This window comes from Scylla paramamosain, chromosome 34 (assembly GCF_035594125.1).
Source record: "Scylla paramamosain isolate STU-SP2022 chromosome 34, ASM3559412v1, whole genome shotgun sequence".
Classification (NCBI taxonomy): Eukaryota; Metazoa; Arthropoda; class Malacostraca; order Decapoda; family Portunidae; genus Scylla; species Scylla paramamosain.
The window spans coordinates 7905220-7922121 of record NC_087184.1 but is presented as its reverse complement, the minus strand read 5'-3'; the positions used below and the strand labels follow the sequence as shown (position 1 = coordinate 7922121).

The window sequence follows — 16902 nt, the reverse complement described above, 5'->3', positions numbered from 1 at the left end:
ACCTGCAGCCCTCACTAATACTAGCACCTCCCCAGTGGCACTCACCTGTGTAATGTCCCCCTTGCATATCCTTCCCATGATGGTAGCAGACGCCATACAGATCATACACATTTTCCTCTGGATATGTCACACACCGCTTGGGTCTCTTCCAAGGAGACCACACCCCACCAAGCATACCAGAGTCAGCAGGCCCGTTAGGGTGTGTGTGGTTGGGTTTGCTGGCTATGTGTTCTGAGATGTCAAAGCCAGTCAGGGGGAACTTGACAGTGGTGGAGAGCTTGGATGAGTTGCTCTGAAGGGTTCCCTGCAGGATGAAAGATAATAATTACTGAGTCTGATCTACCAAATTGTCAAACTAAGATTAATTCATGGAGGTTTTAGTTCATTTATAAAAATGTTACACGAGTCCATGTTTTCTCTTCTACTTCCTGTGCTGTAAGTCAAGCCTCTATACAGCTAGTGATGCTGTTCATTATTCATATCACTCATCCCTAAGTTTCTTACACTTAGAAGATAGAAGGAATCCCTCCTCAACACTCACCATCCAATGTCCTCATCAATAAAAGATAGCATTCAGATTTACAAGTACCATCAGTCAAAGAAAAATGTACACACATGCACAAATGCACACACACTCACACATGCACACACACTCACACTTATGTGAAGTGCTGCAGATGGAGGGGAAATAATAATAATAAATATATATCTATTTATATACCAACCTGACAATGAAGGAATAACTGAGACATGGTACTCACAATTAAAATTACTTTAGCCTCCAATTTCTATGGTTGTGTTGCAGTACCTGAATCTCTGCATCAGGGCTCAGTAAATGAATTGGTTTATCTTGTCACACCATAACAGACCCATCTCCTTTCCTGCATCTGACCTAATCAGCTGATCACACCAGATTGCAGGTGAACTTCTCACTGTCCATTCCACACCTCACATCAGATCAAGTTAAATTTTCATTAATGCTTTTTTTCCATTCTCTCAGCATTCCTAGAATATAACAACACTTCCTGCTCTGCTCTGTCAACTCTCCTACAACAACAATTACCATCTGAACTTACTCTTTTCTCTTCCCTATCCATATTACTTAAGGCACATCATCTATATTGTATTTTCTCTGATGCCTCCATATTCTGTTTCACACCTATATCATAATGTCAGTAACACAGCTCACCCGCACAACCTTTCCTCTTAAACCATTCTAAGTAATCATAACATTATTTATTCCTCAAGTCTTTTTTGCTTCTTTCCTTCTAAATTTGTCTCTACATCAACTCTTCCATCCACAGCAAGAAGTTGTCCTAGACACAAATGGTCTACCTCCTTAACTTACCACGCAATATCACTGTAAATTAATAAATCAATTAGTAATACAAGAAAAATAAATCAATAAATTACAAAGGAGAACCTCAGCCTTCTTCAAGGCCACACACACTCACTTGTTTGAAGCGCTTGAGGTGGATGACCAGTATCTGTGGGGCGGACCAAAGCATGAGTCTCTTCACCACCTGCTGCTTGCGGTTACAAGTTGGGCAGTGCCATGCGTCCCCACACCCGAGCTTTTCTGCCGACGTGTGCAGCTGTGGGGAGACAACCATGCTGACTTGTGCACACACTTGAGCAGGGTGGAGTGGAACTGAATGCCTCACTACAGGATGTGGCAAATTCAGGAAAACTAAGGACACATAATTACTGAATACATTGAGTTCAATAAGTTTTACATGGCCACAAAAATTAGCTAATGAATGATAGCTCTAATGAGCACATCATATAATTCTTTAAAATGAAGAAATTATAAAAATCAGGTGAGAATTCAGTTACATCAGCTAACACACACACACACACACACACACACACACACACACAATAGTATTTCCCTTCTAGATTAGACTTAGGTTTAGGATAAATTTTAAGTATTTCCCCACCCCCTCTGTACATTTTCAGTTTGTTAACTGCCTAAAGATTAAACTGTGTATTATTATTATTATTGTTTTACACACACACACACACACACACACACACACACACACACACTAAGATCTAATTTTCAATCTGTAGAACACCACCTCTCCTCTTCTAAACCTCATCTTCTTTTCCTCACTGAAACTCAGGTGTCTCAGGCAACTGAAAGTAGCCCCTTTTCTGTTTCCTCCTACTTTCTCTATCCTCATTTTCGATCCAAAGCTGGATGCTGCGTTTATGTGCACAATGACTTAACCTGCTCTCGTGCCCACGCTCTTGAATCTTCCGAGTTTTCCACCATCTGGCTACGACTACAGAGTCACTCTCATACTAAATTTATCTGTGCTGTATACCTCTCTCCTAACTCCTCTGACTATAAGAAATTCTTTGACTACTTAACTTCCAAAGTGGAGCACATTCTGACCCTCTTCCCTTTTGCAGAGATCTCCATTCTTGGAGATTTCAATGTTCACCACCAGCTTTGGCTTTCCTCTCCCTTCACTGACCATCCTGGTGAACTAGCCTACAACTTTGCTATCCTCCATGACCTAGAGCAATTGGTGCAACACCCTACTCGCATTCCTGACCGTCTTGGAGATACGCCCAACATTTTTTACCTTTTCCTGACCTCTAATCCTTCTGCTTGTGCTGTCACCCTTTCTTCTCCGTTGGGCTCCTCCGATCACAATCTCATATCTTTATCTTGTCCTATCACTCCAATCCCTCCTCAGGATCCCCCTAAGCGAAGGTGCCTCTGGCGTTTTGCCTCTGCCAGTTGGGGGGACCTGAGGAGGTATTTTGCTGATTTTCCTTGGAATGACTACTGCTTCCGTGTCAGAGACCCGTCTTTGTGTGCTGAGCGCATAACAGAGGTGATAGTGTCTGGCATGGAGGCATACATTCCTCACTCTTTTTCTCGTCCTAAACCTTCTAAACCTTGGTTTAACACAGCTTGTTCTCGTGCTATACATGATAGAGAGGTGGCCCACAAAAGGTACTTAAGCCTTCCATCACCAGAATCTCATGCACTTTATATTTCTGCCCAGAACCATGCCAAGTCTGTTCTCCAACTAGCCAAAAACTCCTTCATTAACAGAAAATGTCAAAACCTTTCAAGATCTAACTCCCCTTGTGATTTCTGGCATCTTGCCAAAAATATCTCCAATAACTTTGCTTCTTCTTCTTTCCCTCCTCTACTTCAACCAGATGGCACCACTGCTATCACATCTATTTCTAAAGCTGAACTCTTTGCTCAAACCTTTGCTAAAAACTCTACCTTGGATGATTCTGGGCTTGTTCCTCCCTCTCCTCCACACTCTGACTACTTCATGCTACCTATTAAAATTCTTCGCAATGATGTTTTCCATGCCCTCGCTGGCCTAAACCCTCGGAAGGCTTATGGACCTGATGGGGTCCCTCCTATTGTTCTCCGAAACTGTGCCTCCGTGCTTGCACCTTGCCTAGTCAAACTCTTTCAGCTCTGTCTGTCAACATCTACCTTTCCTTCTTGCTGGAAGTCTGCCTACATTCAACCTGTTCCTAAAAAGGGTGACCGTTCTAATCCCTCAAACTACCGTCCTATTGCTTTAATTTCCTGCCTATCTAAAGTTTTTGAGTCTATCCTCAACAGGAAGATTCTTAAACATCTATCACTTCACAACCTTCTATCTGACCGCCAGTATGGGTTCCGTCAAGGCCGCTCTACTGGTGATCTTCTGGCTTTCCTTACTGAGTCTTGGTCATCCTCTTTTAGAGATTTTGGTGAAACTTTTGCTGTTGCCTTGGACATATCAAAAGTTTTTGATAGAGTCTGGCACAAAGCTTTGATTTCCAAACTACCCTCCTACGGTTTCTATCCTTCTCTCTGTAACTTCATCTCAAGTTTCCTTTCTGACTGTTCTATTGCTGCTGTGGTAGACGGTCACTGTTCTTCTCCTAAATCTATTAACAGTGGTGTTCCTCAGGGTTCTGTCCTGTCACCCACTCTCTTCTTATTATTCATTAATGATCTTCTAAACCAAACTTCTTGTCCTATCCACTCCTACGCTGATGATACCACCCTGCACTTTTCCACGTCTTTTCATAGACGTCCAACCCTTCAGGAGGTAAACATATCGCGCAGGGAAGCCACAGAACGCCTGACTTCTGATCTTTCTAAAATTTCTGATTGGGGCAGAGCAAACTTGGTATTGTTCAATGCCTCAAAAACTCAATTCCTCCATCTATGAACTCGACACAACCTTCCAGACAACTATCCCCTCTTCTTCAATGACACTCAACTGTCCCCCTCTTCTACACTGAACATCCTCGGTCTGTCCTTTACTTATAATCTGAACTGGAAACTTCACATCTCATCTCTAGCTAAAACAGCTTCTATGAAGTTAGGTGTTCTGAGACGTCTCCGCCAGTTTTTCTCACCTCCCCAGCTGCTAACTCTGTACAAGGGCCTTATCCGTCCATGTATGGAGTATGCTTCACATGTCTGGGGGGGTTCCACTCATACTGCTCTTCTAGACAGGGTGGAATCAAAAGCTTTTCGTCTCATCAACTCCTCTCCTCTAACTGACTGTCTTCAGCCTCTCTCTCACCGCCGCAATGTTGCATATCTAGCTGTCTTCTACCGCTATTTTCATGCTAACTGCTCTTCTGATCTTGCTAACTGCATGCCTCCCCTCCTTCCGCGGCCTCGCTGCACAAGACTTTCTTCTTTCTCTCACCCCTATTCTGTCCACCTCTCTAACGCAAGAGTTAACCAGTATTCTCAATCATTCATCCCTTTCTCTGGTAAACTCTGGAACTCCCTGCCTGCTTCTGTATTTCCACCTTCCTATGACTTGAATTCCTTCAAGAGGGAGGTTTCAAGACACTTATCCACCAATTTTTGACCACTGCTTTGACCCTTTTACGGGACTGGCATTTCAGTGGGCATTTTTTTTATTAGATTTTTGTTGCCCTTGGCCAGTGTCCTTACATAAAAAAAAAAAAAAAAAAAAAAAAAAAAAAAAAAAAAACATACACACACCCAGCAATAAATTCATTAATAAATTTTCAACAAAATGTGGTTAACCCTAGAGAAGTAATCTCCGGTGTGGGACACCCGGGGCTACAGAAGTTACACTGATCACGTGATGTTCCCATGTGACAACCACCCTGTACTTTTCAGTACCTTCAGTGTTTCACAAGCTCAGACAAAGGCAAGTCATGTTTCTCCGCTGCGGGCACTTATTTTTTCCATAAATTACCATTCGGGTGCCTTACACCCAAGTTTACTGCTCCCATTTTATTTACAGATTGGGTTTCTAACAACCTGGTTTAGTTGGATTAGTCTCTGAGAGTAGAGCTAATCCATCTGGAAGAAAACTACAAAAGAAGGAAATCTGCAGTTTAGCTTTTTTTTTTCATTAATATTTTTCTAAATTTTGTCTATTTTTTTCAATTTTCATACTTATTTTTTTATTTTTTATTTTTTTTAATTCATTGAAAAATGTAATTAAGGAAAAAAGTAATAAATAATAGGTCTAGGTATTAGTTATATACTGAAAATTGAGTGTGTTAATATTTACTTTAATAAATCTGTGTTTGGTATGGTTTTTCAATTTTCAAAAATGGGGGTGTGAGAAACCCGAGTTTAGTGATAGTGTAACTGGGAAACAAGTTTGAGAAAAGAGCTGGAATAACAGAATATCCTGATATGTAAAAATAGGTCAGCATGTCAAGTTAACAATATACAGGTGGTTGTAAACTTAGAAGAGTCAAGTGGGTAGAAGTAAAGCAGCAGGATGAGCTAAAAATACAGAGGTGGTGGGGTGAGGTAAGTGGGTGAGGGTGCAAAAGTGGCTCACCTGCAGACACTGATGCAGGGAGACAGAGGCACACTGTAGGGGGTTCTCCTTCAGCTCCTTCACACTGAAGTGTTCATCCACATGGTCCACATCATCTACTATGTACCTGTTGGAGGAGGGGAGGGATGAGCAGACTCCTTAATATTACTCAATGATTATCTTTAAAGCTACCTATTGTACTCTCTCTCTCTCTCTCTCTCTCTCTCTCTCTCTCTCTCTCTCTCTCTCTCTCTCTCTCTCTCTCTCTCTCTCTCAGGATACAAGCAAAATATCAAACAAAACCTGAGGAATAAGTAAATGATATCCATGATGCCTGTAGGTAAATAAACAGACTATCATCTTATCCTTTCACTGTTATTTAAACCATTATTCCTTCTGCATTTTTCTGCCACATTACTTTTGGTTCTGCAGCCACCTCTTTACATTAAAAAATTTTGACACTGATAAATAAATTCTTTTAATTCCCTTATCCTTTCTTAAAGGGGACTGTAAACACCATGTTGTGAATTGTCGCACAGATTACTGAGTGTTCAGTACATGTAAATAATACATTCTGAATCTATACATTAAATAAAACACATCCTTACTATTCATTCCACCTACATTAAGTTGTATACTGCAATTCCTACACAACAATCATTCATGTGTATATGAATATCCTTCTGTAGCACATTAAGTTCCTCAAGCATCACCATCCTTCACTGCACTGCTTCCACACCACCAACCAACCTCTACAAGTGGTTCACAGAAATCACTACTAACATCATTCAGTCCCTACACATGAACACTGTACAGCTTACATTTATCTCCTTTATACTTTTGGGAACAAAGTATCTTTAATTTTATTCCCAATACTTTGAGAATTTTATAAAGTTAATGGCAATATTTCAAGTAATTAAAGGGTTTGTGATCTATAATTACTCATGCACCACAAATATACCTTTATTTTCTCTATTCTCACTAAAAGAAATGATCATAAGTTCTGAAATCTTTAATGCTGAATGGTATATGACAAACATTAATAACATTTCCTTCCTCACTGCACTGCATCACCCACAGACTGTGGTGTGCATGATGTGCCAGTGGGCAAGACTCACTTCTCTTTGGTCTGGTTGGTCCACTGAAGGACGAGTTTGATGTGTGGGGGCCCTGCCGCTGGGTCACAGAGCGCCAGCGCCTGCTCCACACACTCGTGGTACAGAGGCACGTCCAGGGCTGGGTCCAGGCATATGACGCAGCTGCCACCATCATCCACACCAATGAGGAACAGTCCACTCTGAGGAAACACATGGATGTTGTATGAACAGACTCAGGTACTGAAATATTTCCATCTTTGAAAAGTTACTGGTGGGAACAAGTTGCATCAGAGTGAGAAAGGAGATGGGCAGAGCTAAATGGCCACAATAATCTGTCCCTTGAAAGTGTAGCACCACAAGCAAGCACTAAATCAACAAGCAATGTCTCCAAGGTGTGTCTGGGGAAAGCTTGGAAGGGCCACTCACCTCTTGCTCTGAGGTGAGGGTGTCGTTGGTCACCATGTTGGTCATCTCCTTCAGGAGGAGCTTCTGCAAGTCCACATAGCTCACATCCCGCACCACCTGGCTCTGGTACACACCACCGAACCTGTACCAGCAAAACATCGCACCATGTTTGGACTCAGCATAGCTTTGTGGGACATCAAGACATATTAAAACATGGTAAAGTTCTTGTGAAGGTTGGATATCACATTTCAAATACAGTGAACCACTGATTTTCAGGAATAAAAAGAGAAAAGTTTGCCAGAAAAAGATTAAAGTTTTCTCAGATATTCAAAACAGCACAAGTGTAACCTATTACAAACAGCAATCATGAGTATAAAGAAGTGCAAACTGTGACTTGTGGTGATTCAGCTTCTGGTTTTCAACTTTACACAGGTGTGTGAGAGTGATGAGCTATTATTAGTAAAGTGAAATTAGAGCTTTCTAATTGTTATGATCAAAGAAAGCTGAAAATCAACTCTGAGAGACTGTCATGTGGAGGCTTGACATTTTCTTGCTGATTCTCTCATTTTCCTGTTCTTATATCCAATACCACTTTTACATAAAGCTCATATGTACAATAGCTTAACTCCATCATTGCTTTGCCATAAAATTTCACCCCTGCCCCTCTCCCTCCCTCCAAGCAGCACCTGATGTTCTCTGGGTCCGCCAGCACCACATTGACCCAGGTGATGAGGATGAAGGCGCCGCTCTCCTGCGTCGGTGGCTTGTGTGGTGGCAGCTCGATGGCATACAGGGGGTCACTCTCCCCTATCACATTGACTGGGCTGCCATCTGGGGGAAGGGAAGGGCAGGGAAGGGCTGAAGTTTGTTGTCATATTGTGGTTAAAGCTAACAATAACAGAGAGATTGTGATAGGCTGTTATTTGTTGTGCTGATAGAGTATTCTAATTTTTTAAAACAATTGTGGTTATGTAATGGACTGTGATTTGTATTATCATTCTTAAAACTAATAAATGAAGGTGGGCTGTCTGTTCTTGTAGCACCACACTTGTTATGCCATGTTAGCCTGTTTCAACAAAGAACATGAACAACAGGAAAAGAATGCTAATCAAAGCAATCTAGATAAGCATTCCTTCTCTTCACAGGGTCAGCAGTTCAGAATATTCAGCATCAATAGCAGCACCATTCAGTGTTTACAAATTAATCTCTGAGGTTCGTGAACATACATCAACCAAAAAAAAACAAATAAATAAAAAAATAATAAAAATACTATATATAACAAAAATAGCAACATACAGTACTACAATTATGATATAAACAATTATCTACACTGCAACTGGATATGATGTGGTGTGGGAGTGAGGCAATGGTGTATTGTGGTATGATGAGAAATGGTGTGCTAGAGTGGTGTGGTGTGTGAAGATGCCAGGAGGTAAAGCAGGATAGTGTGCTGTCTTGAGATGAGGAAGTGTGGTATAATGTGCAGCATGGCATGTGGAAAGTAAGTGTTGTGGTGCAGAATGCTGTGCTATGAGATGGAGAGTGGTGTGGTATGAGACAGGATGGTGGTGTGCTGTGCTATGAATAAGTGTGGTGCAAGCTTCTATAGAGTGAAGAATGGTGGGAAATGGTGTGGTATAAGGAAAGGTAGGACTGTGTCATATTGTGTTGTGACAGGTGCTGAGATAGGAGAGGGCAGTATACTGGAGTACACAATATGACAAGCAGCAAGTGACCCACCAGCAAAGGTGCGGTGAAAGCCCTCCCCGTCCACCTCGGTGATGATAAGACTGGTGGCCGGGATGCCGCAGTCCTCCGCCAACTGCTGCCGGAGGTCGTGGATGCTGGCTGTGTTCTCAATGCTGATGCCAAGCTGGACCTGAGGCAGTGACAGAAGAGCAGGAGTGTTAGGGGGCAAATACAAGTAGTAGGAGCTTTAGATTATGTTCATGGTAGCACTAGAAGGTTTTCAAGCATGGTCAAAATAGTAATGGTGAATTTTTAGAACAAGTTACCGATAATGGTAGGATGGTGACAATAGTATTACAGGTTTTAAATTAAAGATATACCTGAAAATAATTGTAGAAGTAACCTAAGCAATAATTAAGAGATTTCAAACTGTATATTACTGTATATCACTGAATTTACAATAACATTATAGCTGAAGCCTAAACAATCTCTCTCTCTCTCTCTCTCTCTCTCTCTCTCTCTCTCTCTCTCTCTCTCTCTCTCTCTCTCTCTCTCTCTCTCTCTCTCTCTCTCTCTCACACACACACACACACAGAATCCATAAGTTTAAATAGCAAATATGAAGCCTAGACAACAAACTCAACTTGAATTTCACATACCAGAATCCAGCAAGCAAACACACACACACACACACACACACACACACACACACACACACACACACACACACACACACACACACACACATACACACACACACACACACACACACACACCTGCTTGGGTTGCTGGTTGAGGTACACCACACACACAAAGATGGCCTGCATTTGCCGCTGGGGGATGGGGATGGACACACACACAAACGGATCGAACGTGTTGGATTCCTTCTGGCAGTGAGGGCACTTGAGGGACGACCGGAACTGAGCCTGCAGGAGGGAGAGGAGGCGGAGGAGCGGTCAGATGGCTGTCACTGGGGGATTGTAATGGTAGCGGCAACCCACGTCGGGAGTGAGGGATGGAAGGGAGCACTGGCTGAAGATTGGTGCCCAAAAAATAAATAGATAAAAATATGAATAAATAAAATAAGTACCTAAATAAATAAATAAATGAAATAAAACAATAAAAAGATAAAACATAAGTAAAATTAATAAATAAATAACAAAAACAATAAAAAACACCAAACAAAATAAACAAAAGACAGAAAAGAAAGAAAAGAGAAATGGACAAGATGTGAATGAGAATACTAGGAAAAGAGAGAGAGAGAGAGAGAGAGAGAGAGAGAGAGAGAGAGAGAGAGAGAGAGAGAGAGAGAGAGAGAGAGAGAGAGAGAGAGAGAGAGAGAGAGAGAGAGAGAGAGAGAGAGAGAGAGAGCACAAATCTACTTAAACATGAACAAGAACCATCCTGATTTTCTTTTAATTAACTAATATCATATGGAAAAACATCACAAGGAATAGAAGAAAAGTTGATAAAAATAGTAATGTCATAATAATATGCCATAAAGACTGGGAAACATAAAGCAAAATGTTTATCAAATATGTCTCACACTTGATTATGGTGATGAAAGAAAGTATGCAAGAGTTGAACGGAGTTACTTGAGAAATGTCTGGAGTGTGGAAAGAACAGATGGTGAAAGTAATGAAACTTTAAAGAGGAAAAAAAAAAGGAAAACACAGCACAGATTACAACAGCCACCACAACAACAACTTAGAAAGGAAACAATTGCTACACCAAAGGAAAAAAGATAAACTCATTTAACAAACTAAGAAAACTTAAGCAAACTCAACACATGAGGATGATAAGACAACATGAAGGCCACAACACAATCTTACAACACACAGGATATTCTCGGTTTGGTGGAGGATAAAAAAAGAAACACAATCATCTAGTTTACACAACACCATGCCTAGGAAAGCCCCACCACCACCACCACCACCACACCACCACCACCACCACCACCACCTCCTCCTCCTCCTCCTCACCTGACCTTTACCTTCCTTTCTGCCACCTCCCTCCCCTGCACCATTACCTCCACCCTCCCTCTCTCTCTCACCCTCCCAGTGATGTGATATGAGGAAAATATTAATAAATATATGCATCACTGTGAGAAGTATTACAGGAATGAGTCACCTGGTGGTGAATAAAATGTTATGCTTGTTCTGCATGATAAAGGGGTGTCTTGGTTTGATTTGGTTAAGTTTTGTTGGATTGGGTTAAGTTTGGATTGGTTGGGTTGGGTTGGGTTGGGTTGGGTTAAGCTTGGTTTACAATGTCTGGTTATGCTGAGTTTGGTTTGGTTTAATTTAGGTTTGGGATATTTCTTGATAAGTCCGCCTCCCATTCCCCCCTCAACCCCCTCTAACCCCTCAAACAAGCTGGGGGGGGGGCCTGTAGGGAATCGGAGGTTTGGGAGGAGGGGGATGAAAAATAAGTAAAATATGGGCGCGCATAAATCTAAAGAAATTTACCTTAATATCTTGCCTTTACCTAACTTTGCCGGTGTGGGTGGGTTGGGGGTGGGGGGAAGCTGTGCCCCCCCCTGAACCCCAAATTGGACGTTAACCTACCCTAGCACAGCCTAACCTAACGAGGGACCTAAAAATTATACCGTTATACCTCACAGGTGGCAGTATGGAGATTATCGGCGTTGAAGGTGGGTAGTTTGGCGGGTTCGTTCATAAACATATGGAACTTCTTTACGTCTGTATATCGCATCTTCAACACTGCTGCTGTTAAATATCCCACACAGTGATTATCTTCTGCCGAACAAACACTTTTGTTTCACCTCCCTCCACTGGGTAGCCATATTAACAATTAACTGAGCCTCTATCAGAACGCCTGACGCGTCTCTAAAAGAAATGAAAAGTATAACTGAACCTACCGTGTATAGTCGTAAGCGGTAGCTTCACGAATGACCTTACGAGTGGCATAGAGTGATTGGAGGGATCAGCTGTATAGATACCATGAAAGCTCAATATGCCACTACCCACAAATCCCAGTTATAAACAAAAGAAAGTCATTTCAATGTTTACTCTTGACTGGTGCAGAGCTCACTGGACTTAGGAAATGTCGAATTTCGCCACACTCTCGAATGCTGCTATTACAGCCTTACTAAACACCTGCCCCATTTATTTATTTATTTATTTATTTATTTATTTATTTATTTTTTTTTTTTTACGTTTACGGCAAGGTCACAGAGTCTTCTACATGGCACGTGAGATATGGCAATGATAAAAGGTGCATTAATAACTAATAAGGCACAGTTAGATGAAGCTTGGTACAATAATGTGATGTACTGTTTAATCAAGATCAACAGAAGTGCATTAATGAAGCTCACCTGGAAAATCTCCTGGATGAAGCTACTGTTGCATCTGAGGTGATTGGCCAGGGTCTCCGCCGCCACGATCTCGTCCGGCCGGCCATAGGTGTTCTGTAGGGAAGAAGGCGGGTTAGGCAGTGCTCAGGTTGGCAGGGGAACAGTTACCATCCAAGCCATCCACTTGTGTACAACTATCATCATGGCAGGCTGTGAGAAATAGTGTACTATTGCTTCTAATATAACAGTGCCCCATTTGCAGTACTAATTGTAACTTCTGCATTAGAGCTTTCTTTTATTCTAGTTTTGTATTGTGAGTTATATCGTAAAGTATTCAGCCTGTGGTTTATGAGTAATATTTTCTTTTTACTTTGTTGGCTTACAATGCATAAAACACTACAGCCTGCCTGAGTGAAATTAATTAATTACCACTGTAAGGAGGATAATAAAGATAAAATGTGGGTGAACAGCAGCATATATGGTCAATAACAGTCAATGATGCTGAAAGTGTCAATAAGAAGCGAACAGTGTAAACACAGCGATATTTGTCTGTATCTCCTGACGAACACAATAACACAAGAACGAAAAAACAGTGCTCTACAAACCTTCCCGTGACACATCAGCCTTGTCTAACACCTTGTAACTACCTAGTACTTTAATTGGCGACAACATAGAGAAGCAGCCGACCACGCTAGAGAGTAATAAGGCAAGGAAGAAGAAGAATAACCTAGTACATTTATTTCACAGCATATTTAAAGCACAGTATAAGGTTGGCCACTCAAGTATATTATTCTCTATTACTTATAGAAATACAGAATGTGATCAACAGTAAATGTGTAGCGTCCTTCCATTGTCAGCTTTCATGAGTGGAGGAGGAGGAGGAGGAGGAGGAGGAGGAGGAGGAGGAGGAGGAGGTGACCTTGAAGTTTTGTTGCAATGTGGAGAGGGCACGTCGCAATGAGAGCAGGAAACGTGTGTGTGTGTGTGTGTGTGTGTGTGTGTGTGTGTGTGTGTGTGTGTGTGTGTGTGTGTGTGTGTGTGTAAAGCAAACACACATGAATATATCCAATTATATCCACAGTAATTCAGAAGCACTTGGTGACACAATAACAATGATTCCATGATAATGATTGTGGTGATAGTGGATGGAGGAAGAGGGGGAGGAAGAACGAAGTGAAGAGAAGGTGAAGATGAAGAAGAGGAGGTGGTGAAGGAGAAAGAATAATTGCTAAATGAAGTGTGGATAAGTGAGACTGGAGGAGGAGGAGGAGGAGGAGGAGGAGGAGGAGGAGGAGGAGGAGGAGGAGGAGGAGGAGGAGGAACGAGAATCACTAGGAGGAGGAGGAAGAGGAGGAGGAACGAGAATCAGTAGCAGGAAACAGAGGACAGGAATGAGGAGACAGTAAAGGAGTGAAGAAGAGGGAGGGAAGAGAGAGAAGAGAGGGAAGGGAGGGATGCGAGGGGAGGGAATGGGGGAAGTGGGAGTGCTGTGGTGGGGGGAGAGGTGTCATGGTGGTGCAATGTTCCTGCAACCTTAGATGATGCTAAGCCTGAACCAGCTGTCCCACCACCACCACCACCACCACCACCACCTGGGAGACAGCTCTGGGGAACCTGCTGCCTTGTCATGGTGGTGGTGGTGGTGCTGGTGACATGACAATAACAATAACAATAACGACAACACGTAAACATTAACAACTACAACAATAATGACTACTATTTATTATATTACTACTACTACTACTACCACGTCTTCCTTTTCTCTCCTCCTCCTCCTAATCTTCCTCTTTTCTTCTCATCTTACTACTACTGCTACTACTACTACTACTACTACTACTACTACTATTATTACTACTACTACTACTACTACTAGTCTTCCTTTTCTCTCCTCCTCCTCCTAATCTTCCTCTTTTTTCTTCTCATCTTACTACTACTACTACTACTACTACTACTACTACTACTACTACTACTACCATGACTAATTCTAAAGCCTCATCTACCATTCCATCAGTGACTCACGTTCCTCCTGACTCTCTCACTCTCTCACTCAGTCAGCCACGCACTCCACCTGACTCATTCTCCTATTCACGTTACGCTTCAAACTACTTCCGGTCTGTGTTGTAGTAAGCTGCACCCCCCAACCCCCCACCTTCTCTCTTCCCTTCCCTTCCCAGTCCCCATTCCTTCACACACACACACATACACACACACACACACACACACACAGTTTCTAACAACAACAACAACAACAACAACTAGTACTACTACTACTACTACTACTACTACTACTACTACTACTACTACTACCACTACTACCACCACCTCCCCACTCTTCTTCCCTAAGCTAATGGGCGTGTCTAGCGGCTTCCCCTTCCCTTCCCTTCCCTTCCCTCCTCCTCTTCCTCCTCCTATGCCTTCCCTCCACCCACCACCCCCTCCCACCCATCCTACCTCCTCCCCCCTCGTCTCATTCATGCAGCTCGCCGACGTGGACTGCTGCAGCTGTTCCCTAATTGACACAGCAGCGCGGGGATGGTGTGTTCATGGGCGCCTCCTTACCCCTCCCCCTCCTCCTCCTCCTCCCATTCTTTACTCAATTCTTTCATTCTTTTCTTCTTCTTTTCTCGGATTTTTCTTTCATGTGCTTTAATTTTACTTTTTTTCTTATTGTTTTTTTATTAATTCTACCATTCGTTTTTTTTTTTTTGAGTGCTTTATCAAATTATTTCTATCTTATCAAATTATTTCTATCTTTCTTTATTTTTTTTTTTCGTTCCTATCTTTCCTTCACTAGCTGATACTTCATTTTTCCTTCTTTTAATCATTCCTTTTGTGTGTCTCCTTCTTTTCTTATAAATTTTGCGCATTTATTGCATTTTATCTTCACTATCTCCATTTTTCCTTTACTCAAAATCTTTCATCATCACTACTTGCTTTCTCTCTCTCTCTCTCTCTCTCTCTCTCTCTCTCTCTCTCTCTCTCTCTCTCTCTCTCTCTCTCTCTCTCTCTCTCTATTTAATTCCTTTCACTCACCTACCTCCTCCTTCACCACCACCACCACCACCACCACCACAACCACCACCTCCTCCTCCTCTTCCTACTCCTCCTCCTATAGGCGCCATACTTCATCGCGCACTTAGGATATGGAATGTGACCAGGTATGTGTGTGTGTGTGTGTGTGTGTGTGTGTGTGTGTGTGTGTGTGTGTGTGTGTGTGTGTGTGTGTGTGTGTGTGTGTGTGTGTGTGTGTAAACAAACAGGCATCTCTTGTTGGTTAATATTGTTTTAAGAGTGTGTCTATTCTCAGCATCAGAGAGAGAGAGAGAGAGAGAGAGAGAGAGAGAGAGAGAGAGAGAGAGAGAGAGAGAGAGAGAGAGAGAGAGAGAGATTCGCATAGGTAGGTGGTGCGTAATAGAGTGGCGACGCGCAGTGACAAAGCGAGGAGGAGGAGGAGGAGGAGGAGGAGGAGGAGGAGGAGGAGGAGGAGGAGGAGGAGGAGGAGTGGCGTAAGAGCGTAACTGGTCCGCGTTGCAGTTCTCCTTGGAGGCCCCGGGCAAGTGGGCACCCTCCTCCTCACCCTTCTCCTCCTCCTCCTCCTCCCCACGCCACGCTCCTGCCACCTGATGACGCGCGAACTGGAGCAGGAGGTGTATGAGTAAGAGGAAGAAGAGGAGGAGGAGGAGGAGGAGGAGGAGGAGGAGGGTAAGTTAGAGTGGAGAGATCTAATAATTGTAAGCATTCTCTCTCTCTCTCTCTCTCTCTCTCTCTCTCTCTCTCTCTCTCTCTCTCTCTCTCTCTCTCTCTCTCTCTCTCTCTCTCTCTCTCTCTCTCTCTCCACATCCCTCCTCTACTCCACCTATATCCCTCCTTCCCTCACCTTCCCTCTCTCCTATTCCTCCCCATCTATCACCCCTCTCCACCCCATCACGGTCCCATCTAATACCCCAACCCTCACCTCTCACTCCCCTACTCTCCCCTCCCCTCCCCTCTCCCTCCCTCCACTTTAACTACGCAATATAATAACAAATGTATAAGTCGAGAGCAAGGTTATCTCTCTCTCTCTCTCTCTCTCTCTCTCTCTCTCTCTCTCTCTCTCTCTCTCTCTCTCTCTCTCTCTGCGCAGTATGGCCAATTTTCTGAGGGAGAGGAGCGTGAAGAGTAGGGAAGGAAAGGGAGAGGGAGGAAAGAAGGGAGGGAAGGGAGGAGAGGACCCCCACCTCTCTCTCTCTCTCTCTCTCTCTCTCTCTCTCTCTCTCTCTCTCTCTCTCTCTCTCTCTCTCTCTCTCTCTCTCTCACACACACACACACACACACACACACACACACACACACACACACACACACACACACACACACCTGTAAATGACAAAACACGTGTGGAAGAGGAAGAGAGAGAGAGAGAGAGAGAGAGAGAGAGAGAGAGAGAGAGAGAGAGAGAGAATCATCAAATCACCATAACACTGTGATTCTCTCTCTCTCTCTCTCTCTCTCTCTCTCTCTCTCTCTCTCTCTCTCTCTCTCTCTCTCTCTCTCTCACACACACACACACACACACATATACTTAAACCTTTCAAGGGGGAAAAAGAGAGGGAAAGGA

At 42.9% G+C, this 16902-nt stretch overlaps 1 protein-coding gene across 5 annotated transcripts in view; it reads right to left on the bottom strand.

Annotated features, from left to right (window-relative positions):
* The window catches only part of LOC135090085 (ubiquitin carboxyl-terminal hydrolase 31-like), a 74721-nt gene that overhangs the window by 5936 nt on the left and 51883 nt on the right, over positions 1 to 16902 (bottom strand). For 3 of the 5 annotated variants that reach the window (XM_063986393.1, XM_063986392.1, XM_063986395.1), the window contains exons 3-11: positions 12327 to 12419; positions 9766 to 9915; positions 9041 to 9179; positions 7987 to 8131; positions 7322 to 7484; positions 6917 to 7095; positions 5820 to 5925; positions 1455 to 1595; positions 46 to 304 (exon numbers count right to left, since the gene is read on the bottom strand). In XM_063986393.1, coding sequence (XP_063842463.1) covers positions 46 to 304; positions 1455 to 1595; positions 5820 to 5925; positions 6917 to 7095; positions 7322 to 7484; positions 7987 to 8131; positions 9041 to 9179; positions 9766 to 9915; positions 12327 to 12419 — 1375 coding nt within the window. The remainder of the gene's footprint in view (positions 1 to 45; positions 305 to 1454; positions 1596 to 5819; positions 5926 to 6916; positions 7096 to 7321; positions 7485 to 7986; positions 8132 to 9040; positions 9180 to 9765; positions 9916 to 12326; positions 12420 to 16902) is intronic. The other 2 variants (XM_063986396.1, XM_063986394.1) reach the window with 1 other exon arrangement.